Source organism: Danio aesculapii, chromosome 13 (assembly GCF_903798145.1).
Source record: "Danio aesculapii chromosome 13, fDanAes4.1, whole genome shotgun sequence".
Classification (NCBI taxonomy): domain Eukaryota; kingdom Metazoa; phylum Chordata; class Actinopteri; order Cypriniformes; family Danionidae; genus Danio; species Danio aesculapii.
The window spans coordinates 15,437,016-15,464,631 of NC_079447.1; the positions used below are offsets into that span (position 1 = coordinate 15,437,016).

At 36.2% G+C, this 27,616-nt stretch overlaps 1 protein-coding gene across 1 annotated transcript in view; it reads left to right on the forward strand.

The window, feature by feature from the left end:
* Positions 1-27,616, forward strand: part of eys (eyes shut homolog) — a 407,203-nt gene that overhangs the window by 109,124 nt on the left and 270,463 nt on the right. The window contains exons 18-19 of the mRNA XM_056471602.1: positions 4,559-4,680; positions 18,766-18,887. Coding sequence (XP_056327577.1) covers positions 4,559-4,680; positions 18,766-18,887 — 244 coding nt within the window. The remainder of the gene's footprint in view (positions 1-4,558; positions 4,681-18,765; positions 18,888-27,616) is intronic.

Consider the following 27,616-nt stretch of genomic DNA (forward strand, 5'->3'; position numbering starts at 1 on the left):
ATTGACCAAACAAAAGCTGGTCTAAAGTCTAGTGCAGAGTGCGTTGGTTATGTGCCTATGCAGGTCCAAACCCTTACACAACTTTTTTCAGTTTATTCATGACAATTTGCGTTTGTATAATGTTATTATTTTTAGCAGTATTGTTTATTATATGCATATTTATATTTGTTTTGATAAAAACAAGTTTAGATTTGTCCGTATATCGGGTTTTGGAAATATGCATCACCTTGCGGGGCATAAGAATAGGTGTGTTTGAATATAACTCATATTGACCACACTTTGTTATTATTGTTCATTTATTCGTAAGCAGCAAATTATCTAACGGGTAAGCTTTGCACTTCACAAACTAAATTGAATATGTACACTATTGGATGATTTCAGTGGAGTATGTACAACACCGTTTCCTTATCCATGAAAGTAAAGTAAAGAGAAAGTAAAGCGGCCGAATAGAGGACGTTCATTCTTTATCTTCACGCAGATGGTCTGTTTAACTGTTTTCTCGCTACTTAAGTGTTCGGTTTTTCCACTTACAAAGTCATACCATGTGCTGTGGTGCAAACCAAATTGTTCTGTTTTTAAAATACCAAAAGTGGATTCGGACTCACCCTTAATGATTTTGCGCCATGCGCTTTAGACTTTGCACCAAGGTCGTTAAAATAGAGCCCAAAAAGTTGAATGAATGCAAACAAATTGGTTCAGCAAAATGCAAATCCAGTAAATTAACAAACCTGAAGCTTACAGCAGGTTTGTCAGAACCCAACAATTGTTCCAGTTTGATATAAAAGTGTTTAGGAATATAATTAAGTACCTATAGGCTGTATATACTTTTTAAAGAAACAACTTTTTTGGCTTGACACAAATGCATATAAATTTATTTGGTTATGTCATGAATGGTACCTTATAGGAGTGGGCAAGACTAAAAATCTCTTTTGGCCTCCTTTGCTCACTGTGACTCTGAGTAGTGGAATTGTCATTACAGCATTATGGGTAATGTAGTTTGTATGCACAAATGCTGCTATTAAACACAATAAGTTGAATAAATGCAAACAGATGGGTTTAACAAAAGCAAATACAGTTAATTAACAAACCAGAAGCTCACAGCAGGTTTGTCTTTAAAGGTTTATCATTGAAATTAAAATAACAGAACCCAACTAGTGTCTCTGTTTGAAATAAAATTGTTTGGGAATTTAATTATGTACCTAGAGCAGGGATGTTCAAACTCTGTCCTGGAGGGCCGGTGTCCTGGAGAGTTTAGCTTCAACCCTAATCAGACACACCTGAAGCAGCTAATCAAGCTCTTACTTGATCTACTAGAAACCTTCTGGCTGGTGTGTTGAAGCAAGTTGGAGCTAAACTCAGCAGGACACTGACCATCCAGGACCGAGTTTGGACACCCCTGACCTAGAGGCTGAGTATACTTTTTAAAGAAACTACATTGAGGTAATTTTTTTTGCTTAGCACAAATTGACTGCATTTAAACTACTAGAGGATATTTGCAAAATATGCTATGCTACGCTAAACTGTTTATGCAATAATATGCTACCTTATGCTACACCTGTACCTTACTTCCAATTAGCAGATGCGTTTTATCCAAACCGACATGTAGTTCACTAATTGCACTCCCAGAGCAACCAGCAGTTAAGTACTATTGCTCTGAGGTAGACAGAGATGAAGGATGATGTTGTAACCAGGCAACCAAGTATTCCTCGTCCACCACTCGGATTCAGACTTGCAGCCACTCTGTCTCGTCTACCGACATCTCCGATTCCAACCGGCTCCTTCAGATAAAGTTTACTTGTTTACTTGCTCTAGACTACACCAGCAAAAACATCCCCACACATGTAGTCCCTCGGGGCCCGTCATCCACACAGGAGGCCCGCGATCTGCCGTGTTTGTGTGGAAAGAGAGCAAGGTGTATGTTTTGAGCAGCTGGTGTGAGTAATACGGTTGCCACTCTGGACCCTGAGCATTTAATGAGAGTAATCGCAGGTACACGCACAAAGACAGAGTGGCAGCATAGATTTCGTGGTAAATCTAAGGGATAATGAAGAATCCTGGGACACGGCGCAGGCCTCGTAATAAATTTTGCGGCTGTAAGAACCCACAATTACCTCTGTCACAGGCTGCTGTTTTGCAGCAGAAAGGCAGGGGATGCATTTCTCCTCAGCACCGCTAATGATTAAAGGCTTCTGGAATGGGTCATTAGGTTTCAGAAGTCAGATGCAGCGCAGAGACGGTGGACAGGAACACTCGTGTAGCATTTGTAAAGGAGATGGCTACACAAACACACATTTTGCATTTAATTGGACACACTGTGTTTCCAGCTGCTGGGGTGAATATAAACGACCGTGGAATTTAGCAAGCAGAGAAAGTCAATTTTGCTGATAAGCTTTTAGGAACAAAGGTTTACAGACAAAGGAGAGAACACGATGAGAATATGATAAGTGTTTTGACTTTAGCGGCTGTGGTGGGGAATGTGGAACGTGTTAGTGGAGAAGATTAAAAAATTAAATCGACAGATTGAATGTCATAAGTGTGTTAATTGCTTAGAATGTCAAGCTGCCATGGTTTGATTCTCTAAAGGTAATTGTTACAGTATATATTCAGAGTAACAAACTAAATGAACGAAAATGGTCATGGATGAATGTGAAGACTGGGGGGAGGCGGGCTTATCATGGACGAAAGTGAAGAGCGGGGTTTGGGGTGTTAGTGGGTATTCTAATAGTATCTTTGGGGGCCCCAAAACTGCGTGAGCCCTTAGAATCGTCCTAACCCCCCTACTGTAACTGCATTACTTTTGACAGTAATTAATACTTTAATGCATTACTTTTTAAATATATTAACTCTGTTACCATTACAATATGATGTGTTCAACACAGGCTCATTCTGAAGACGTAGTCCCATGAACGATTTCTAGAGACCTAGACCTTATGTAGCCAGGGGTTAAATATGGCTGCATTTTATTTTTTAAATGAACGCTATGGGGCGGTATGACCCTGTTCCTTCTTGCGCTTACCGGCTGACCGCTTACCTTCGTGTGGAGGGATTTCCAGCTGCAACCAGTTTGTCCAGTTAGCTCATTGTGTACGTCCGCGGACTTGAGACGCAGAGAGGAGTTGACCACGACAACAACAACAGGGATAGAGTCCAAAGAAGAGCGGTTCCAGAAATCAGCTAACAAAAACAGAATCCAAAACATAAATTTAACAAGTGAATAGAAGGGTGGGAATGTGGTAATCCGAAAACGTGGTAAAAATAAGACGAGGGCTATTCTTTTTGTGGACTGCTTTTGTAAATCATTGGTTGGGTTTAGGGAAGTGGGTGGGCGGGTCAATCGATAAAATGGGTTGGGTTTAGGGAAGAAGGAGGGTGGGTCAGTCGATTGGTCGGCCGGCCAGTCAGTCAGTCACCAGTCAGTCAGACAGACGGTCAGTCGACAGCGGCCTTTGTGGGATTGGTGGATGCCACCAATTTTTGGTGCCAATGCCAGTTTTTGCTTTTTCATTTCTGAATAGTGTTTCAGCTGGTTTATCACTGCGTGATATATATATTTTTGTACTGCTGGACTTAAATTAGTGTTTAAAAATGACTTTTTGTTTAAGTTTTTGTATTTTAGTTGTAAGAATGCAAATTAATTCAAACTCTGAAGTTGATCAACAGTATATTTCCATGCAGCACTGAAGTGTTATCAGGGCATTTATGGGGAAATTAGAAATGTTCTTTTGGAAAAGTAACTCAAATTACTTTTAACTGTAATGCATTACTTTTTGGTAAAAGTAATCGATAAAGTGAGTTACTATTTGAGTCAAGTAACTAGTAACTGTAACTAGTTACTATTTTTCAGTAACTACACTGTACTTGATATACTGGTTTTCACATTTTTTTAAAAGGGTATTTTTTACAAGTATAAAAATAATTGATGTATCAAAAAATGTTGTTGACACTTTAGTTTAAGTAACAAGTCTAACTAGTAACTTATTACCTGCCTATTATCAAGACATTGACTGTTTATTGGTAGTACTTATAAAGAACACTTTGTCCATGATCTTATTCTGCATCCTTAATCCTATCTAATACCTAAACCTAACTAGTGCCTTAACTATTAATTAGGAGTTCATTTAGACATACTGTTCATACTGTAGTTAATGGTTTATTTATAGCAATAAGTGTACCTTAAATACAATGTGACAATATTTTTATCATTTTCCACAAAAATATGAAGCAGCACAGCTGTTTGTAGCATTGACAATAATAATGACTTTCAGTTTCCAATTGATTGGTGATTATTGTAGAAGGATCATGTGACACAGAGAGAGAAATGTAGTTATATTATTATTAGTTGCAGTGACATTAGCTTTTTTAGGGTTATTTTATAACCAGCCTTGCAAATGGATGCCCAAGGTACCTACAACATTCTTGAAACCTACAGTAGTTTGTAATCCAAGTTCTTTAAGAATATGCCGTTGTGTCTGTAATGAGTTTCTAAAACAGGAAACTCTTATTCCATCTGTTCTAACGTGATGTTTCTGTCATTCTTTGTATATTTTCTTTGCTATAGCTGTTGATGGCTTTTACTGCTTGTGTAACCCTGGTTACGCTGGAGTGAGATGTGAGCAGCACATCAATGACTGCGCTAGCAACATGTGTGAAAACAACTCGACTTGTGTGGACCTCCATCTGGTAAGAACAATTAATTCTCAACTAACTGTTGGTTTCCATATACAGCTTTTAATGAAAGAACAACAGCAGTTCTTAGAATCATGCATATGGGAACTAAATATAATAACCGCTAATGTGCTGTAGCATCTGTTGGTAAATGATTATTGTTCTCCGTGCGAGGCAATTAATAAATCTGAAATCATTCCTCAGCCCACCTGAGATATGACATATCCAGAACAGAAGAGATAGCAAAAAGGCCATGCTGAACTTCTCTATATACCAGCATTTCTCAATCACCCATCTGTATATTTTGGATATCTCTCTTTTTTAAACTCACGTGATTTAGATAAGCTCGTTAGAAGAGGTCCATGCATTAATTGTTTGAATTAACACGTCCCTCCTCAGTGTGCATTGTTCACTAGTCCCTTCTCCTTCATTCCTCTCTACCTGAGCATTTCTGAGGCACCTTTATTTCACTTCGCAATGTTCCTTCATGGATTTACTCAACAGCATTACCTGCAGCGTCTTGCTAGAGAAGCTTGAGTTGTGATGTAATATACCTCAGTAAATACATACAATATAAATTTATATATCACTGCACACCTTAAAATGGCTTTTGAATTAAATGTATATGCTCTTTTCAAACTTAAACCATGGCGCAATATCATGTGAAGTCCATGTTCCAGGGCACTTACACGAATTTAAAACAAATTTGTGATGTGAAAAGAGAAACATTAGAGATGTGCAGCGTGAGGACCAGGATTGAGAAGTGCTGCTATATGGGACATTCTACCAGAAATGTACATTATCTGTCCCTAAAATAAAAACATAAATACAGTGAATAAGGTATTCCATTCTAAAAATTTCTAAAATGACCTGATGCTTGATTTCTGGGAGTTGTTCTGTGAAGGAATATGTCATTCATTTGGTTCTCAGATCTTTAATTATGTTTAAAAACACTTTACAAATGTAAAAACCCTGTCATTATTCTTGTCTTTAGCCCAGTTGAACTTATAGCTTTAATAGTTTTGTTATGCTAAAAAAAACTTCATAAATTGCAAGTTTAGGTTGTTTTTATTCACATCAATTTATTAAAAGCATGAAATTCTGCAAATTCTACAAATGTAAAATACAAATAAATTTACAATTGTCCTCGTGTTTTTGTCAGTCCTGTCACATTTGCATTAAATTGAACATAAAATGTGTGCAATACACCTTTAAGGCTTTGACTCAGAAGTGACATAATTTGATTGATCATTAATTTGATTGATTTTATACTTGTTTTTGAACAATTTTTTTGGGGATGACAAGCTTTTTTTATAAGTGAAAATGTATGTTTCTGTTAGAATATATATACTATTTTATACTACCCATATACTATTTCAGGTAACACTTTACAATAAGGTTCATTAGTTTATGAATTTACTAACATGAACTAATCATGAACAACACTTGTACAGCATGAACTAACATGACCAAATACTGTAATAAATGTGTTGTTCATTGTTTCTTCATGTTACTAAATGCATTAATTAACATAAACTAATTAACCTTATTGTAAAGTGTGACCCTATTTCAGTCAGATTTTTGTTGTAATATTTTTGTATTTTATATGCAAAATTGGAAATATATCCATTAATACTCAGTTATTAAAGTATAACCATTTAAAAATAAACACTTCAGTTTTTTTATAAAGTAGACTCATTTAAAGTGTAGTTAAACTGTGAAATTTTCTTATTTTGTAATCCATTCAGCCGATCACTGGGTCTGGTGAGAGCACTTAGCTTAGCATAAATATTAGCTTAGATTTTAAGCTTAGCTTAGACATGAAAATGAAAAGTTGTCATTTTCAAGGCCAATATCGCTATAACTATTCTATAATTCCGGCATAATAATCAATAAACTCAAGGCACAATGATATCTAAAAATAGTCCTGAACACCAAAAACTACACTTTTTTTTGTATATTATCAGTGTGCCTACTGCAGCCATGATTCTTCAGCCTAGAAAAAAAAGCAACTTTTAACTTTCCATCAGCCTTAATACATGGTGTAACTACAGAAGAATCAAATTTAAAATAGGACAATTAAAGTTTTTGGTCATTTAGAGGATGGATTTCCAAACTTTTGGGCCTGCGACCCCCAAAATAACAATGCCAGTGACTCGTGACCCCCAATATTCTCTGAGGTGGTTATGAATATATAAACATTGCACACAATGGTGCAAACATTCCAATAGGCCCAAGTCTATTCATTGTTTAATTTTGGAGAACACCACTTGGATACTATCCTCCATGTTCAGTTGTGGCCTGTATTTATTTTTAATGTACATGAGTGCTGTTAAGGGGTTGCACGGTGGTGCAGTGGATAGCACATTCGCCTCACAGCAAGAAGGTCGTTGGTTCGAGCCTGGGTCAGTTGACGTTTCTTGTGTAGAGTTTGCATGTTCTCCCCCTGTTTGCCTGGGCTTCCTCCGGGTGCTCTGGTTTCCCTAACTAGTCCAAAGACATACGGTATAGGTGAATTGGGTAGGTGTATGTGTGTGAATGAGTGTGTATGGATGTTTCCCAGTGATGGGTTGAAACTGGAAAGGGATCCACTGCGTAAAACATACTTTATGCTGGATAAGTTGGTCGTTCATTCTGCTGTGGTGATCCTAGATTAATAAAGGGACTAAGCCGATAAGAAAATGAATGAATGAGTGCTATAAAGGTGTCAAAAGGTTTAACCTGGTGCCATAAATTCAATGTGCTGCCATCTGACGCTATTGCTGTGTCTTTATTATAACCTAATCACCCCAGGTGTCACAAAAAAATTGAGAGGCTGATGGCTTTCTATTTGCATGTTGTTTTTTCAATGTTTATTATTAACATGTTAACAATGTTACTATTAACTACTATTTTGTTCTTCAGTATGTTATGGATAAAATATGGTCATTCTAATAGTTTAATAAAATGAATTTTATTTTTGGAAATCACCAAGCAAGTGGTCCCACTTTGGGAACCACTGATTTAGAGTAAGATGCTAATAGATGAATCAGATTCAATTTATATATGCTAAGCTAAAAGTTCACCTGCTAGACCTGAAGATGCGCTGAATAGATTTAAAAATGGTAAAACTCAGCTGTTTAACTTTTATGAGAGTTGTAAAAGGAGCTTATTTTCAAAAAGGTGGGGTGATCTTTTAGGGTACAAACTACAGTATGTTTTTACAGTTTTCTATATATTGTAACTCCAATGTAATGTCTTGTTTTTATTACCCTTATTTTTATTTAGCTTTGTTTTTATATATTTAGTTTCATAATCCTGTATTAGAGTACGTTCTCCATATGTAAACGCATTTTTCTTTTGTGCTGATGTAACCAAAAAATATGAGGGGAAAACAATATTACACCCCAAATATTATGTTTCATATTTCCCAATTCCAGTCACTTCTTTTTCACTTAGTAATGCATCACATTACCGAAGATGAAAATTATGTAAGTGCTGTTTCACCCAGTCTTTTAAAAATGCTACCAAATAACAGTGTACAGTGTTTCCTTCTATTATAGACACAGACATCTCAGTCACGTCAACAAATCCAGAGTCTTCATTTTTCGAGTTGCCATTTTGTTCTGTAGATTAAGCGTGTGTTACTTCACAATCTCTGAGAACAATAAGAGGGCCAATGAGAGCAATCACTGGCTCAGAAGCTGGTGTGACATGCAGTTGTTTGGCTCTGATCCCAAATCGGCTTTTCCTTCCCTTCAGCAAACCCACTCTAATACAGCCATAGAAAGAGAGAGAGAGAGAGAGAGATACCAGCCTCCATGCTCTCATTTCACACTCGTCCGCCCCTCCCCACCTTTTCTCTTCTTATTTATCTCACAGACTTTCTTTTCTTTTTCTCTATTTTTATTCTGGGAGCTCTCTGCACCGAACAGGAGGGCAAAAATAGTTTATCATTTATTCATGATGAATAATGCAACCCTAGGCCCCGGTTTCTGAATGGAGAATGCAATTGGGCTATTCGCGGCATCCCTCGAAACCTAGAGGTGGGCGGTTTGTAGGCTGCTGTCCTGTAGACGGAGACGCAGGCGGGGATATTAGCCCTCATGCATGCTGGGTTAATTAATGTTTTGAGTAGCTATTTTGCATCAGGGAATGAGATCATCTTGGAGATGCACAGAGAGTAACCTTGACAAAAGATGATTATGACTTTGGCGTCGGCAGTTTGAGGGAAACATATTTGATTGACTACCTTTTTATGTTAAAGGTCCACAACAAGCATTTATTTTCTTTCCTTGGTGGCATCAAATAGGCCACATGATGCTTTGTAATGATTTCCTTGTCCTTCAGTGTGTAATGTACATTTGTGCCTGTATAAGAGCTGCCAAGTTACAAAGCTCATATTCTGTCCCAAAATGAATTTATTCTGTCTAAAAGAAAACAGCTTCAACTCACTGATCCAATTCCAGATATAATTTTCACAAAAATGCATTACAGTTTAAGTTCAAAGCATACTCAAATAAAGAAGTCAAGACCTCAGGGAATTTATTTTGTATTTTGTGAGTTGCATTTTTTACTGTAAAATGTTTTGCACGATCGATCTGCTTGATCATATGTATGGTCAGACTAAAGATTCTGATATACTTAAGTTCGTTTTCAGTCTTCATATGAGGGCAAAAAGGAGAAGAGAAAAAAACTTCTGTGAAATTTGAGTGACTTTTGACTGTTTTTAAACACTCCAACACTGCAGGAGGTGCTCACATGTACCCCTAAACATAGCATAACCGGGCAACTGTGAGAGGAGAAATGTTTCATAAACATCTGGCAAACAGCTTTCTCCAGCCTGTCACACACCAGCATGCCACATATTTACATTTTCTATTGTAATGTAGAAAACAGTGTATAAAACTTTATGTAATGTGGTGGCACGTCTTGTGTGTGTGAAATTTTTTCTGCGAGTGATCGTACAGGTGCAGATACATATACTAACTTTGCTATATGACCCTCCAGTGTATTCTTGTTACTAATTTGTTTACCTCCATGGATATGAGAGACAAATTAAAAACACCTCAAAGAAGGGTGTGTTTCAGAACACACCCACCTATTGCATGATCATCATGGACCAAAGGTAGCTCAAAGGTATTTTGAAGCCAAAAACAAACTCCCAGTAAAGATGCTGTTAGGTGAACCATTTCAAACTGCAAAAATCACCTCAAAATGATCTTTGTTTTGGCATCACCTAAATGTAATTACTGCCAAGCTGCTCTTACCATGAAACATATTTTGTTGGAATGTGGAAATTTGAATACCATTAGACAAATTTTTTTATAAGGAGAGTACTTTGATGGATAGTTTTAAAAATGTACCACCAGGAAGAATCTTAAGTTATCAAAAATTAAACTGAAAAATCATATTTAACTTGAATTTGTCTTTATTTCTATTTTATATATTTGTCTAAGTAACTTTTTTTATTGTAATACAAATTTGTTTTTATCATGTAATATTTTTATTTATATCCATTTTGCCATGAAATAGGCATAAGTTGCTGATGTGGCAACATATAAATAATAAATAAATAAATCTTTGTTTTGGCCGGATTTTGTTCAAAATTGCATTTTTTTTCATTCTTCGATTTCGTTTGAAGGTCATCGTGGCTGTTGGTACTAAATAAAACCTACATCGTTATTAGTCCTGCAAGAACGCTTTCTTTGTCATTCCAGATGACTTTAATAAGTTACTTAAGTCATTGTAGAGATGTATGGATGCAGTCGTCCATGCTCATGGGAGTCATACACAATATGACTTCTGTTTCCACTGCACCATGACTTTATATTCTATACCGTACAGTATTTACAATATTTCAAGAGTTCACACTTAGATGATGCTCGACTATGATAGCAGGTTTGGCATGCTGTCCCGGGAGAGAACCCTGAGCTCGCAGATAGATGAGCCCAAGGTTCCCGCCTGGTCAATGAGCATTAGGAGGGATACGAGATCAGGAGTTTCTCGAGTGCCCCCTTTTGCTATGTATGCATTAAGTGCTTGTGACTGTATTACGATTCACTTATGTACATGTTTTTAGACTGTGGGAGGAAACCGGAGGACCCGGAGAAAACCTACACAAACACAGGGAGAACATGCAAACTCCACGCAGGGAGTGCCGACTGGCTCAATTAGAACTTGAACCTGTGGCCTTCTTACTGCGAGGCAGCAGTGCTAACCACTGAGCCACCGTGTTGCCTGATCATGAAAGAGGAGGAGGGAGAAGGGAAGGATGGGGGGGTTTTCCAAAAATGAAGATAAGGAATGAAGTTTAGGCAGGATATTTATAGTAGTTTTAGAATGATCTGATAGCTAGCTAATGATTTGCAATGAGGATCAGCTGTAGTCAATCATATCACGTGCTCCTCTCGAAATTAGTTTGTAAAACTTAATAAAGTGACAATACTTTTGCCTAAGCAAAGTCAGACCTTACTGTCATTATTAAATAAATAAATAAAATAACTAAATAAAAATCAATGCATGATCATATTTTATTTTGGTAAAATAAGCATTCACTGATTCACTGATCACTGATTGAGAAATGGTTTAGCCAGCATGTAATTGAGCTTTTAAAGTCTATGTTTCCACGTGCTGATTATATAGCAGAGGACATGGGACCGGGAGAGGGGGAGGCCGTGAAAAAGTCGCATGGGAGTGCATTACTTTCATACAGTCAGTAAATTAGATTGACCTTTCTTTCTCTGTGTGAAAATGCAGATTCTGTCGTGCTGCTTTGCCAACAGGAGTCTCCACCTGCCCAATACGTGGGTCTCGGGAAGGACAAACATGATAGGAAACAGAACTAGGACGCGCTTATCTGATGCAAATTATCTTGCTTTGAATATTTGTGAACTCGTTAAATTGATTGAATTCAGAGGCATGTGGAGAGAAGTGGTGACGTGGGGACATTTTCAATGTAGTTTTCCAGCTTTTAACTTTTGTCTATAGTTTCTTTCTTTCCACAGCAAAGAGTTGCAATAATCCAGATGCAAAGTAATGAAAGTGTGTATACCAGATTCAGCATCTTTGAGATTTAGTGAGACTAGTATACAAACAGTGTTACAAAGTGGATGGGAAAAAAAAGGATTTAACAAGCTGGCTGACATGGACTTCAGCGCATAATTTACAATCGAATTGAACCACAAGATTCCGAATAATGGATGACTAATTAACTGAACACCATAAATATGAATGGAGATGTCTTGTTGGGAGACACAAGGGATTTAGGGCCTAGTAAAGGAATTTCTGTTTTGTCAGCATTCAGTTTTCAGCCATCCATACTTCCAGACCTTATAAGCAGGGAGTGATGGAAAGGGGAGGAAAAAAACAGAATTATGCTGGACAATAAGATATGTTTGTTTATACAGCTCTGTCTGGTTCTCGAATCTGATGGCTGATTGCTGTGCGATATTCTGCAATAACTTGTACAACCTCTTCACTCTTGTGTATTACTCCACCCACATAGAGTGACAGCAGATGAATAAACTCACTACTTTGACAGATATTGCAGCTGTTGGACAACATAATGTACTTTGAGGCTTTTTAGGCGAGAATGTAGTCGTTTAGATTGCATCTATGCAGTTTATTTATAAGGATAGTGCTTATTTTAAATATTTATAATTTCGGAGGTACAGCAATATTTATAATTTCAGCGCCCATCAGCCTGTCATTGAACAGAGCAAAGAGAGTTGATGTTCCACCACAAGATGGCCACAGGAACCATATAATAACTGCTTAGGGGAGGAAAAACTCGGTGTAAATTTCAAATTACAGCTGTTCAAATCATTATAAAACTGGTAAGTTACACTAAGTCGATCTCTCTCTTTTGTACAGTATGTTGTAGTGCTGTATTTATACCATAGTAATCTGAAACTGTTTGCTTTGCCTTGGCTTTTTTAGGGTTAATTATTGTGAACTCCAGATTGCAACAGAGAAATACTGGGAAATCTCTGTAGACTGATGGCATTTCATGCTGTTCAGCATTACAATCTTAAAATGTTAGCAAATTCACCTGTTAGTCATCATTTTGGATATTACGATACATAATTATTTAAATACTAGCTCTAAAGTGACGCTGGTAAAGTAGTTATGGTATCTGCTTTTCTGACCAGGTGCAGATGTGAATTAATGGCGGAAGTAGTTCCTTGTACAAAATGATTTTTTAGACTCATGTTTGATTTTCTTTTTTATATGCACGATTATACTATTAAACTGTTGTATAAGCGCAGTATCACACTCGTAGCAGTGCTATATAGCTGTATATTGTCAGTGATGGGCCTGTGACCTTGTGCCAATGCACGCCTCCCACCAGAGCCAATATACAGCCATATTGCACTGCTACTAGTGTGATCTAGTGTTAAATGCCTTAACACTAAATGAACTGACCAAGAGAAGGCAGTTTAGAAACAGTAATGGACCACTGACTGATACTTGAGGTACACCACAGGCAAGAGTGTCAGCAAAGTAGTTTTATATATTAATACTAATGAATTGTATTTGTAAAAAAAAAGTAATGTACACTGAAAAAAATTATTCAAAGACGATTCCTTGGATTTACTCAACTTTTTTTACGTTAAGTGGTTGTAAACAATTTATTTGGGCTGAATTTAAACAAACAAATTAAGTTGAACATTATTAAATTGAATTTGTTTGTTTAAATTCAACACAAATAAAATGTTTGCAACAGTTTTGCATGTAACACTTTTTTCAGTGTATTTGTTTAAACTGTTTTACTCGCAGAACACAGAAATGTTAGTAGAATCTCCCAGACCCCAAATTTTTCTAACAATTTTTGCTGCCTTCGCCTTTAAGATTCCTACAATATATAAGATGTGCTCTGCTTGTTAGTAAGTGATAGATTTTCTGTTGGGTTCACTATCGTTTTTAACAGACTCGTTCTTCAATAGCAGCTTTTTTTTGCTGCGTTTTCATATTACATTGAGCTCTTATCACAAATGATTAAGTAGTTTGTTTCCTTTTAACATGGACATAAAAATAGTCTGTTCAATTTGGTAATATATGCCATTTGTTCATTTGGCGCATGCTTTTATCCATCATACAGTTTATTAGTATGCATGATCCCTGTGAATCAAACATGATATTGGCATTAGTTGAGATACAGCAGCAGAATCTCAAGCCATTAGATCATTCCTCTTTTCACTTCACATCTCGCCAGTGTTAAACAACACTGTTTTATATCCCCATAGCACCTTTTTTCTAAACATGTCTTTGTTGAAAGGTCTGTTGCAATGCTCCCCTTGAGCATAATGGTGTTGTGAAGTGTGCGTAATGGCCTGATGTCCTCCGTGTTCTCCTAAGACATAACAAATCACTCCATTTGTACACCTCAATCTATGGCTCCACTGCTCATCTATTGGCTGTATTCATTCTATCTTTATTCAGATCGCCAAAATCATTGATGTAGCATCATCACTGGAAATCCAATTTTCTCTGATATCTGTCACATTCTGAAATTTACATTTGATTATTGGTTTGTACTACAGTACATTGATTTAGAAATAATATTATGTAGTTATGTTATAATATGCAGTAAAATTACCAAAATACAGACTTTTCAACAATACATTAACATTAAATATCACAAGTTGTTGTGCAGTATGGCTCTATCAACACAGCTGTGATGTAAATCAACATTAACCCCATAAATGTCAATTTAAGTAAGCACTACATACATAGTTATATTGCAGTGCTACAGTATTAAACTAGAGGGAAAGAGATGGACTAAGAGAATATGATTTCAACACTGTTCATTTTCCAAATTTAACACATTAAAAAAGCAATGGTTCGAACGATGACCACATTTAATATAGAATTCAATTGATTTGACATTTTGAAACTTAACATTGCCCCAAGACAGATCTGGAACAAATAATAGATTCAGACTAATCATTGGCCAATAGAGCCACTGGTAGATTCCAAAATAAGTATCTAAGGTAGGGATGTTTTCAGCAGGCTGTATCAGCAATGAACAACCACAATCACCCTGGAACTCAATTCTCTTAACCTCATTTAAAAGTGAGCACTACCCTCAAGTCTAAACATCAAAATTTTTGGCCAAAATCTCAGCTTCAATTCAACTCAATTCAATTCATCTTTGTTTCTATAGCATTTTTATAATGTAAATTGTGCCAAAGCAGCTTAACACATAAGTTATAGTAAATTAAAACTATGTCAGTTCAGTTTTCAGAGTTGAAGTTCAGTTCAGTTTAGTTTAGTTTAGCGTGGTTTAATTTTCACTGCTCAAAGTCCAAAGACTGAAACACTTTCGAACAATGCGTGTGTGCGGCGCTGCGAATAAACTTACGTTTCTATGGTAACAACGCGCACGTAAATTCAAACAACATTCATGAGTGATGATGGCTAAAAGAAAATAATCCTGAGGAACATCGAAAGTTTCAAAATGAGTGGGCAGAAACATTTGCTTTTATGGAAAGCTCTGGTGCTCTGTCTGATTTGAAGAAAACGTATTTCCTCTTGTAATGTTTAGAGACACTTTAATACCCACCATGCAGCTTTTGCGGCAAAGTTCCAGCTGAGCGAAAGAAGGCGTGCAAGCTTCAGCATAAAGTGCAAACCGGACAAAAACAGCATGGGCGGGACAGGAGTTTGGACAGGTGCATCTGGAAGTTCAAATGCTGTGAGCTCTGCTTGGCTCATTGGAAATCGTGAGCCAAAGGAAACTTTTCACAGATGGCGAATAATTTGTGTTTGCGAAGTACGGCGAATTTTTCGTGGCAGGGCTTAATTTTAGCTGAAACTTGCTCCGGGAAATGTCAGATTTTCGTGTTTTGTATTGCTGTATTTTTATTGATTCGGCATTAACTTGAGCATGTTTTGTGTGTTTGTGTGTTTGTGTGTGTGTGTGTGTTGTATGTATGTATGTATGTATGTATGTATGTATGTATATATATATGTGTGTGTGTGTGTGTGTGTGTGTGTGTGTGTGTGTGTATATATATATATATATATATATATATATATATATATATATATATATATATATATATATATATATATATATATATATATATATATGTATATGTGTATATGTATGTGTGTGTGTATGTGTATATATAGATATATATAGATATGTATGTGTGTGTATATATATATATATATATATATATATATATATATATATATATATATATATATATATATATATATATATATATATATACATGTCTCTTATATATATCATGTGTCTCTTATAAATATATGTCACGTAGCTCTTTAAAAAAAATGCTCCAAAATATGGAGTTGCTTACAGTTATTAGTTACTTAGGGAGTTACTTACAATTCATATTTGTTATTGTGTAATACTTTTAAAACCAGGTGGTTCATGGAGTTCCAATTAACCTTAGGTTAATTTACTGATATGAAAATAACTCTTGTTCAGTGAATAGTTTGTCACCAGTTTGACTGAAACATGCTCACATGTTACTTTTATTTAGTAATTAATGTACACTGTAAAAATATAGATTAATTAACTGTTCCATAATTTGTGATTCATGTATATTTTACATTTTCAATTTGAATGTTGGGACCTTGATCTCAGCTCTGACAGACTCATGCGACAGTTCTGCTACACAATGTAATAAATAATTATGAACACTAAGCACTATTCATAAAATATGAAGAGATTCCCTTGTTTATGTTTTTACTGTAGTCTTTCAGAGCACCAATTAATTCACTATTACACTGAAATTCAGCTCACGTAGAGCGGATGAAAAACATTTCCAATCAACTCATTCTTTCGCAATTTTACTCTTCCAACAAGACGCTTTCTTGTGCAACTTCATGTGGAGACAGGAGCAAGCTTTTGAAATCCCTCTCACAGATTGCGGTTTACTTCCTGGCAGTGTTTATGTAGTTATTTATTTACTCCTATTAAAATAAGATAAAATACCCCCGCAACCCCGGGTTTCTCAGGAGAGCTACAATCCCAGCTGATGACTTAGCAGCCTAAATAAGATTATATCATCTTTAGCCAGGGGTGAAAAACAGAAGTCTTCTGGAGGCATCTGATCTATCACACAATGTCTGCATAGCTTCTTCTGTCTTATGAATAAGGCCTGTGGTGCTCAAATTACATTAGGCAGAGCTTAACACTGTGTCTGCGTCTGGATGAAGCTCAGATTAGCATGCACTCCAGGATCAACCCTCAGGGCAGCCATGATGAACAACTCCATGCTTTGACTGTGCAAACCTGTGCTCATTTCCTTTGCATGGGATGAGACCGAATAAACCTTTGCCATGCAAAATAACTGACAGCATCCCACCCGCAGTGATTAATTTTCATAATGAAAACTTTAATGGTAAAGTGAAGGGGAGAGTTGTAGCGAGCACACCAAAAACCGAAAAGACAGCTCTTCTGAAGACAAAGGAAAAAAGAAAATGCATTTACATCACATTCAAAACATTCGAGTGCTAAATAGAGATCAAGCATTCATCCGATTTCAAGTGCTGTTTGTTTCAGATCATGGGGTGTAATTCTGAATATTTCTCTTTGAAATGTCTGGTTCATGCAGATTTCTTGAGTAATTTATGCCAAAATTAATAGTTTGCATGCCTTTAAAGACATGCCTGAATATCTGATGCGCAGTGGTGGGTGGTTGAGAGTGTGCATTTGCATAGCAATGGTTGCCTTTCCGTAAAGATAACAACTTTGAAAAGCGTGCTAAATACATTTGGAGTTAATAGTAGGTGGGTTGAGCGTTGATGCTGCCCACTGATTGCCCTCAGCACAAATTATTATGTACACCTTAAATGCACAGTACGCCAACTGCACTGTGCATGCTTTTATTTAGAGAAAGAGGAATGGATTTGAAGGTATATACAGTATTGATTCCATAAGGAAAGTTCAAAGCAACACGCGTGTAGGGAGACATGCTGTTTGCTTGCTTCTATGCTTCAGGTAACAGCTTTGTGTGTGTGTCTTTTTTTTTTTTTCTAAAATATGTGATTATATACTGTGTGTGTATCCTAGAGGAAACACTGTATTAGCACATCTATAGTGCAGATTTGGATTAGTCAATTAACTTAAGTTCAGAAACGTTGGCTGGCTTGATAAGGACAAGAACCAGTGACATTCTTGCTGTGAGGCAACAGTGCTAACCACTGGGCCACCGTGCCACCCATCTAGGAATGGAGGAGGAGTGGGGTGGAATGGGGGTTCTTTAAAACGAAACTGGCTGTGATATGGAACTTAGGGTATTTATAGTGATTTAGGATTTGTCTGATTGGTGAATCATGAGTTGGCTAATGCATGACCAGCTGTGTTCCATCATAAGCACGTGATCCTAGAAATTAATTTATTAATAAACTTCACTTAATTTCAGTGCATTCTATTTTTTGTAATTCCTTGTACACTATTACTAAACAATATGCTGGGTTTATTTATTAATTAAATAATTTATTTATTATTTTTAATATATTTATTATTATAATTTCTTAAATGACTTTTCTAAAATATAAACCATGTATATTGTAAACTGAGAATTATGTGTATTATTAAAATTAATTATTTTCTCAACTAGGTCTCATATTTAGTCTCTGAGTCTGAGAAAATACAGTTTTGTTAGTCTTCCTTCAATCTGACTGTTTACTTTGTATATAGTCATGCTTAAATGTTTGACATTTTACTATCTTTGCTTATTATGTGTGCTTTTTTAAGTGTCCATAAAAAAAAACATTCACCTTGGAAAATACTGTGCAGAAAATACTGTTTATAAATGTTTACACATCAATCTGATAGATCACATTGTTTATAGTCACAAGTATTCAAGCCGTTTTGACCTTTAATACAAGCTGTTCTGAGAATACTGTACAATTTTGGTCTATACTGCTTTCACATGGCAGCGCTTTGCTATGTCGTCATCTGTTATTCTGTTCATTTACTGTACAATGAATTTGATGCTTTAATGAAGACATTTTCATGTGCGCCGAGTGATCCGTGGAATAATACATTGTATTCATCTAGGTCAAGGTAAGTGTTAGATGAAAGAGTTACATCGCTGTCTAATATCTTTTCATTTGCTGTCTTCATTTGCATTTTAGAGTTACAACTGCCTCTGTCTACCCGGCTGGGAGGGGGAGTACTGTCAATGGGAGACCAATGAATGTTCATCAAACCCCTGTAAAAATAACGCCACCTGCACAGACCTCCTCAATGCTTACAGGTGGGTTGCATAAACGCAGCTTTGTGGGAAAAGAAAATCTGTATGAATGGAAGTGCTAGAGATAAATCACGGTGATTAGTTGTCCTATCTACCTGTCAATAGTTCCGTTTATATAGTTTTTTTATTTATTTAAAGGCTACCAATTTTGCAAAAGTCACTCTTTTTTTTTTTTTAGGGTTATTATTATTATCCCCCTCCAGCAATATGTTGTTTCTTCAATTGTCTACAGAACAAACCACTGTTGTATAGTGATATGCCTGATTACCTTAACTTGCCTAGTTAAGGCTAATTAACCAAATTAACCAAAGTTAAGCATTTAAATGTCACTTTAAGCTAAATACTATCTTGGAAAGCCTGTAGTACAATATTATGTACTGTCATCATGCCAAAGATAAAATAAATCAGTTGTTAGAAATTAGTTATTAAAACTACTATGTTTAGAAGTGTAGCGAAATTAGCTCAGTTTATGAATATTAAGTTATCAAGTTATTATTAATTATGAATATTCAGAATTAACGTATAGTTAATTTAACAAAATAAATAATGACTTCACCCGCTCATCTGAGAGGACTCTGTAATTATTGATTTATTTAGAAAAGGGAATTATAATTACTTATGAAGTAGATGAATAGTTTAGAAGTTTTAGTAAACTTAATAGGCTTGTAGCAAGGGTCTATCGTTAAAGTGACCTTTTCTGTGAGGCAAAACTTAGACAATCCAACGTGGTTATATAAAGTGATTTATTGACTAGTCTAACATACATTCATTTTCTTTTTGGCTCAAGCCTTTTATTAATCCGGGGTCGCCAAAGCGGAATGAACCACCCTAGTCAAACATATAACAAACAAACGTACAAAACATAACAACTAAAACACAGAAAAGAAGGAAAGCGAGGAAATAAATAATTTAGAAAAAAGAATGGCAAATCTAACTCCGTTCCACACAACTATTAAGAACCACCAAGACTATAAAAACACCTTTTTGATAAAGGGGCACAGCATATTGCATGACTAAATACCTGAATTTAGTGAGTCTCTCTCTTGATGTACGAGTTTCTCTGATGCTTGGAAGATGGAGTTTTTTTAAGAAGTCTTTTCTCGATACGTGAAGTTTGCAATGCAGATCGGAGGATGCGCGAGATGCAAATTTTAAGTTTAATTTGCCGGAATATAAGAAACGTGGACTCAGGCGAGTCATTTGGGTACAGAAACGCCGTCTGCCCCATCAGGGACACTTCTGTGGAGACCTTCTGCCCTTACTTTTCTGCAGAGGTTAGAGGGGTGTAAGAGGTATTTAAAGACATTGGTCAGGTAACTCCCTGTCTCTCTTGACTGACCAATGGTGTGAGAGGAAAATTCCAGTGGGAAACATTCTTTGTTCTCCTCGCTGGTGCATACAGTCCCAAGACAGTCAGACAAAACTTTAACTCATGGTTTGAAACAACACCAAGCATACGAGTTATTGTCCTATGTCCTAGAGCATGATTGTAGAATTATGTATGGAGAAGAATGACACCAAACTACTTAAAACATAATGAATGCATTCTTAGTTTGTCTAGTGTCTTGAAAATGGCATATACATGTGTATATATTAAAAGAGAAAGTCAGGAAGAAGATACAAAGTTTACAAACACATAAAGATATGTGTTAAAATCTTTCCATACAAAATTGGAGAAAAAATATAGAGGGGGCCCACTAATTCATGAGGGCTAATAGTTTTTTTTCACTTACCGTAGGCTTATTCTGAAAACGTAGCCCTGTATACATTTCTGGAGATCACCAATTATGTAGCCAGGGGAACATATGGCTGCATTTCGTCATTAAAACAAACTGGATTGCTTTTGAAAACATTGTCAGTTGGGTTTAGGGAATTTGGTAGGTGTTGGTCAGTTGGTGCTTTTGAAAACGCTGTCAGTTGGGTTTAGAGGGGTAATTTGGAGTAGGGTCTGTCTGTGGACTGCAAGACAGGGGCGTAACATGAAGGGACCTTAGGGGTGTAACTTTTAGTACTGTGGAGGTGTAACTTGAAGTTATGGAGCCATGTTAAAACTATGGCGCTGTAAATATGTTATTAACGTCTACACCTACACCACACCTAAACCCAACCATCACAGTTTATAACGTCTACACCTGCCTCAACCCTAAATCCAACCATCACAGTTATTAACGTCTACACCTGCCTCAACCCTAAACCCAACCATCACAGTTATTAACGTCTACACCTTCCCCAAACCTAAACCCAACCATCAAAGTTATTAACAGCTATACATACCACAACCCTAAACCCAACAATCACAATTTAATGTACAGCCGCAAGTTGCAGAGGCTTTCATACTTGACATGCTTGCCATTGTACTGTTATTTATAACCACAGAGTGCGACACCGAGTAGGCTAACTGTCATGACAAAACAGATGAAGAAGTCAGCAAGTGGAGTTGCATGGGGGAGTTGCTAATTGAATAAATATAATTATATATCAAATTAATCAGTTGTGGATAAATCTGGAGAAAACACATGAAAACATTTGATGAAAATGTTCTCTGGTAAGTATTTCTTGCCAACATCTCTTTGTGATGGTTCAATAACTGCAAGTTGCACTTCTAACTTACTACAAGTTATGCCCCTTCATTTTATGCCTCGTCTTGCAGTCAGATTCACTTGAATATTTGACATCTCAAAAAGCATACACAGCAGTCTCTGATGCATTAGCGAACACAAAAACTGCAAAAAAAAAAAGTAGCTCCTGGGATGTATTTGGTGCTCTCCATAAATGTATATAGGGCTACGTAATCAGAATGAGCCATGTGTTGCTTAATTCTGACTTCAACTGTATGTATCCACAGTGTGTGCAAACAACCAGCTTACAATGGTAAAGATCCACAAAATCCCCATCAATACCAAAACGCTCTATTTGAATGCAGTTTCAATTTCCCTCCGAGGACCTGCCTGCTAAAAAAAATATTTAAAATGCTGTAGGAACTATCAGTGAATATAAGAGTCTCCATAGACACCTCATATTAGAGCCATTGCGGACTCTGTGGTTACATTTTGAAGGGAATGTACCAGAGAGTATAAAGTGTTTGCACAAAGCATATTTCATAGACAGCTTCAGCGGTGAGGGTCAGATCAATGCTGAATTTGCGGAAAGTTGTTTTTGAAAGAATGCTTCACAGTCTAAATTTGTCTAGAACTAGAACATGATGTTTCTTAATATTTTGTGAATGTCTCCAAGTGTCTTTTCAGGATGTGCTTGTTAACATTGTGGCTAAACGTGCCTGTCTCTGCCTGTATCTGATGATTTTTATCCTACAAAGTATGTAGTAAACATGTCGAATCAAGTGAATATTGACTTTTGTGGATTTTTCAATTATAAAAGTTTTTGAAAAGAAAGGTACCTTAGAGAGAACCGCTACCAGGGAAAGTGACTTAGAAAGGAATTTAACAGGAAAGAGCCCTTAGAGACAATGAGAAGATGGACAGCCATATGATGGAAAATCACATGAATGATAACGTTATGCTAAGCTTGCAAAATTTTAACTATATGTGCAAAACGTAAAAGGGATGTATAAGGGAGATAATGTAAAAAAGTGGAAGGACAAACTATAAAGCGTGTGAGAAAAATCAGACATGTTTTGGGTTTCGGCTCTGAGAGAATCTCGGCTTCATTGTAATAGACAAAGTCTGTTCTTCTTGCATAAAAACCTGTGGTTATTTAATGAGATGACCCAATTCCACAACATATTCACAAAGACCTTCAAACTTTCAGAAAAAATCAAAAACACATTTATCTTGCACATAACAGTCATACTTGCTTGTTGTTTGTAATGTTAAAAGAATACTACTAATAGTGTAATAATGTACAAATCAGCGGCATAGCGCAAACTGCTGAATGTTTAGGGTACCTAAATGGTAAATATTTATATATATATTTTAAATATTTCCCAATTGATGTTTAACAGAGCAAGGAAATTTTCACAGTATGTCTGATAATATTTTTTCTTCTGGAGAAAGTCTTATTTGTTTTATTTCGGCTAGAATAAAATCAGTTTTTAATTTTTTAAACACCATTTTAAAGTCAAAATTATTGGCCCCTTTAAGCTATTTTTTTTTCGATAGACCACAGAACAAACCCTCATTATACAATAACTTGCCTAATTTCCCTAACCTGCCTAGTTAACCTAATTAACCTAGTTATGCCTTAAAATGTCACTAAGCTGTATAGAAGTGTCTTGAAAAATATCTAGTTAAATATTATTTACTGTCATCATGGCAAAGATAAAAGAAATCAGTTATTTAAAATAAGTTATTAAAACTATTATGTTTAGAAATGTGTTGGAAAAAAATCTTCTCTCCATTAAACAGAAATTGAGGGGAAAAAATAGACAGAGGTGCTAATAATTCAGGGGGGCTAATAATTCTGACTTCAACTGTATATGTATGTATGTGTGTATATGTGTATCAATTTTAATCTTCCAAACTGGGGCACAATACGATTTTGGTGTAGTGTAAAACAGTAGTAGTGTACTGTAGTGCAGTGACAAAATGTAATGTCCAGTCAGACATTAATCAGAAGATGAGCAATGCTTTCCTGGTTATTAATGTGCATTATATACATCATGGTCTAAATAAGAGTGCTATCTGTCTAATCTATATTACTGACCTCATAAATATGCAAATAAGAGTGATACAAATATGCAGTGTGTGAAATCATGAAATGTGACTGCCCAGGATTAATTAACACTTATCCTGATTTAAGAATGACCTTGGGTTAACCATTTCAAGTGTGAGAAACTCATTTACATACGTGAAATTAAAGATCTTAGGCTTTCAGGTCATCTTCTAAATGTTGACATTGAAATTCACTTTTAGATGCGGTGTTGAAAATGTAAATGCCAGACATTAAACCAGTCAGAAAATGAACAATGCTTGACCGAATAAGTATTCATGTGCTCGTTCATTTAGATTGGGTTCAAATGACCTGGGTCAACAATTTCAAGTGGGAAGATTTACCTACATGAATTGATTTTTAAGTCTCTCTGTCATTGTGTGCCAACATTAAGGTGATGACCTGGAAATTCACTTTAAGCAGAGATATGCACTTAACTCTTGTTATGTTTGGCTTCCATTTGACCTGTTTTGATTTTGAGTAGTCTGATACACTAGTTAACCTGATTTATGCAAAAACAATTATACTATAATTGTGATGTTTGCAGGTCAGTTTGAACAACTAATTTATAACCGCTGCATAGAAACGAAAAACTACATGTAATATCAGTTGCTGAAGTAGCCTCTAAGTGTTTTAATTCACATTTGTGCATTTGCCAGAAGCGTTTATGCAAAGTAATTTAATGTATGTACATGTTTATCAGTATTTATTTTAACATTTCTAGAACCATGCTACATTCATTCATCAAGTTGCAGTGTGATATGGCTGTATAGTTGGCTTGAGGCCACAGGCAGAGTGTCTTAGTGTCCCACCAGTGACAATATACAGTCATATAGCACTGCTACAAGTGTGATATTGCGTTTATACGATGACATAATTGTGTATATAAAAAAGAAAATCAAACGGAGAGTCTCAAAAATCCTTTTGTATGAGGAACTACCTTATTCTGCCATTATTCACATGTGCAGCTGACATCAGAACAGGAGGAACCATTGCTAATTTACCAACGTCACTTTAGACCTAGTATTTGAATGATTCTCTAGCGTAATATTTAAAATGATGACAAAATTTTGCTCGCATTTTAAAATGAAAAGGCTGAACGGCAAGAAGTATTTACCAGTATTTCTCTGTTTCAATCAGGAGATTACCCGAAAAAGCCAAAGCAAAGCAAACACTACCAGATTACTATGGTATAAATACAGCACTACAACATACAAAAGAGTGATTGACTTACAATATCACTTGCCAGTTTTTGATTTGATCAGCTGTATAGCTGAATTTAAAATCCACGCTGGGTTATTCTCCCTTATAAGGACTTATGATGCAGTCCCTGTCACCATCTTGTGGCAGAACGTCAACTGTCCATGCACTGCTTAGTATGAAAGGCTGATGGCCGCCGATGAGCTGAATCTCTGAAATTATAAATAATTAAAATAAACACTATCCTTATAAGTAAACTGCATAGTTGCAATCTAAACAACAACATTCTCGCCTAAATAGCCTCAAAAGTACATTTTGTTGTCCAACAGCTGCAATATTTATCAAACTGTAGTGAGTTTATTGATCTGCTGTTACTCTGTATTGGCGGAGTAATACACAATGATGAAGAGGCGGTAAGAGTGCTGTTATTGCAGAATATCGCACTGCTATCAGCCAATCAGATTCGAGAACCAGAGAGAACTGATAGATAGATAGATAGATAGATAGATAGATAGATAGATAGATAGATAGATAGATAGATAGATAGATAGATAGATAGATAGATAGATAGATAGATAGATAGATAGATAGATAGATAGATAGATAGATAGATAGATAGATAGATAGATAGATAGATAGATAGATAGATAGATAGATAGATAGATAGATAGATAGATCGATCGATCGATCAGATAGAACATACTATATCAATGTTGCAATTTCAAGGAATCACAGAAGTATAAAATGGCCTAAGGTTAGTATCATAAAAATTGCCAAGTCTGATTTGAAGCTACATTTTTCAAGATTACTGGCTGATTTTCTGAAAGGAACAAACAAAACTCCATGTTGCCAATCATCCGTTTGGAGCAAAAAACAGTTGTTTATGATTTAATGCCAGTCTACTACTGCGTCTGTAGTGTTCTGTAGTTGCTGCAAAATAAGACCTCATGTGTCAAATTGGGATCATGTGAACCTGACCAATACTTTTGTTCAGGTATCACACGGACTAGTTGAAAATACATAAATTTGCTTCCTAAAGTGCACCATGTAAAAAAGGCAGCTTTTAGCCACCTAAAAGCAGAGTTAGCCACCTATTTTCTTGTCACGTAGAGGCAGACTGAACCCTCACAAATGTGAGAGATAATGAATTGCAGATGGCAGGTAAAACAAATGAATCAATCAATGGTGCACAGCAGGACGAGGTTTCTCTCGATCAGTGGCTCTCTTGTGGAAAAAGCTGCTGCTTCTGTTTCACCTAATGTGCCCTCCTTCTAAGGGCAGCAGAGGTGGGAGAGAGAAAAAGAGGGAGGAGAGAAAATAGACTGAAAAGAGAGAGCGAGGGAATAGAGGATGGGTTTAAGACAGAGTTTGGCAGCACGGCTGTAAGATCACTGCCACCAAGTGGAATGCAGATACCTCCGGCACTCTCTGGGATTCACTCTGGTAAATATAATCCCAGCTCACTGCTCTAACCTCCCAGTGTCCTACTTCCAGCTGCCTGGGATTTAATGCTTCTCAGACCAATAGTGCAATTAACCTATAAATCCCCTCAGCTGTCTAGAAATCGCCAGAAAGTTATTCTAATTTGTCTATGAATGCCAAAAATAGAGTAAAGATGTGTTTTATTTGCAGTTTTCATAGCATCACAAAACATTTGGAGATACTTTGACTATTAGTCTAAGCATTGGTAATGTAGTCTTTAAAATCCATGTGAACCGGAAGTTGCTGCAGGCTTTTATTTTATATTGATGACATATCTATTACTGAAACGAATATTAAGCAGTGGGTGGGGTTTTATTTTTGTGCTCCACCCCTCTTCTTTCACTCATAACTAATTGTTGATGGGGCGTGGCTAAGCATATCACCAAAGCCATCAAACTGACATTATCAGTGAAGGACTACCATTGCAGAGCTGGTGCAAATGGTTCGAGTTTGATTAATTTTTATCAAAATAAACAGTTGATTAACTTGCACAGATTAGTTGTACAATGTGCTCTAGCGAAATAAACACTGGACTGTTTGATTTTATAGAAATTTTAACATTGGAACTAGCAGAACTAGCATAACTATTAGCAGGGGCATAGAAAACATTGTAAAAGTGGGGGGTGGGGGTGGGGCAGCTGAATGAGATCCAAAAGTTTACATTCATATAATTATTAATCACCTGTTTCCCCCCATAGCCCCAGTTGCTACGCCCCTGACTATTAGTATTACCGTAGCAGTCATTATGACTGTTCTTATATAAAGTATCATATGGTCATATTTACATTCAAAGCTTTTAGTGATACAGCCTATAAATGTATAGTTAAACCACCCGCGAATGTCCGCACCATATCTGAAGTAAAGTTTTGTTTTTGCTTACGGAAAGTTTTGTTTTTGTTAGCAGGAAGTTGCTGGGCAACAGAGGCACACATATTTAAAGTGGAAGTGAAGCAGTCAGTCAAGTTTACATTATTTTGTAAATTGGTTTCCACTAATGAAAACATGTATAACACACTCGAATGATGTAACCATTTTGCAGAAAACGGCATGTTTTTCTACAGGTTTTAGAGCCTCATGACAAACACAAACTGTCACAAAAAACTGCTGAAATTGGAGCCTGGGCTTGTACAGAAGGACTGCGTGAGAGAGCCAGAGGCGGAGCCACGGAATCTAGCTTCCAACCACACCCCCCGAACTTCTTATTTCACCAACCCGTATCTGCACTATAACAAAAGCTTGCTAATATAAGTATTTACATTTAAAAACATGTAAAAATGAAAGATTTATTAGGAGGAAAATAAACATTTATGCTTTTTTTTTGTAGTCAAACACATTGGACAACACTTGAACAAAATTTAAGACCTCGTAAAAACATGATTAAG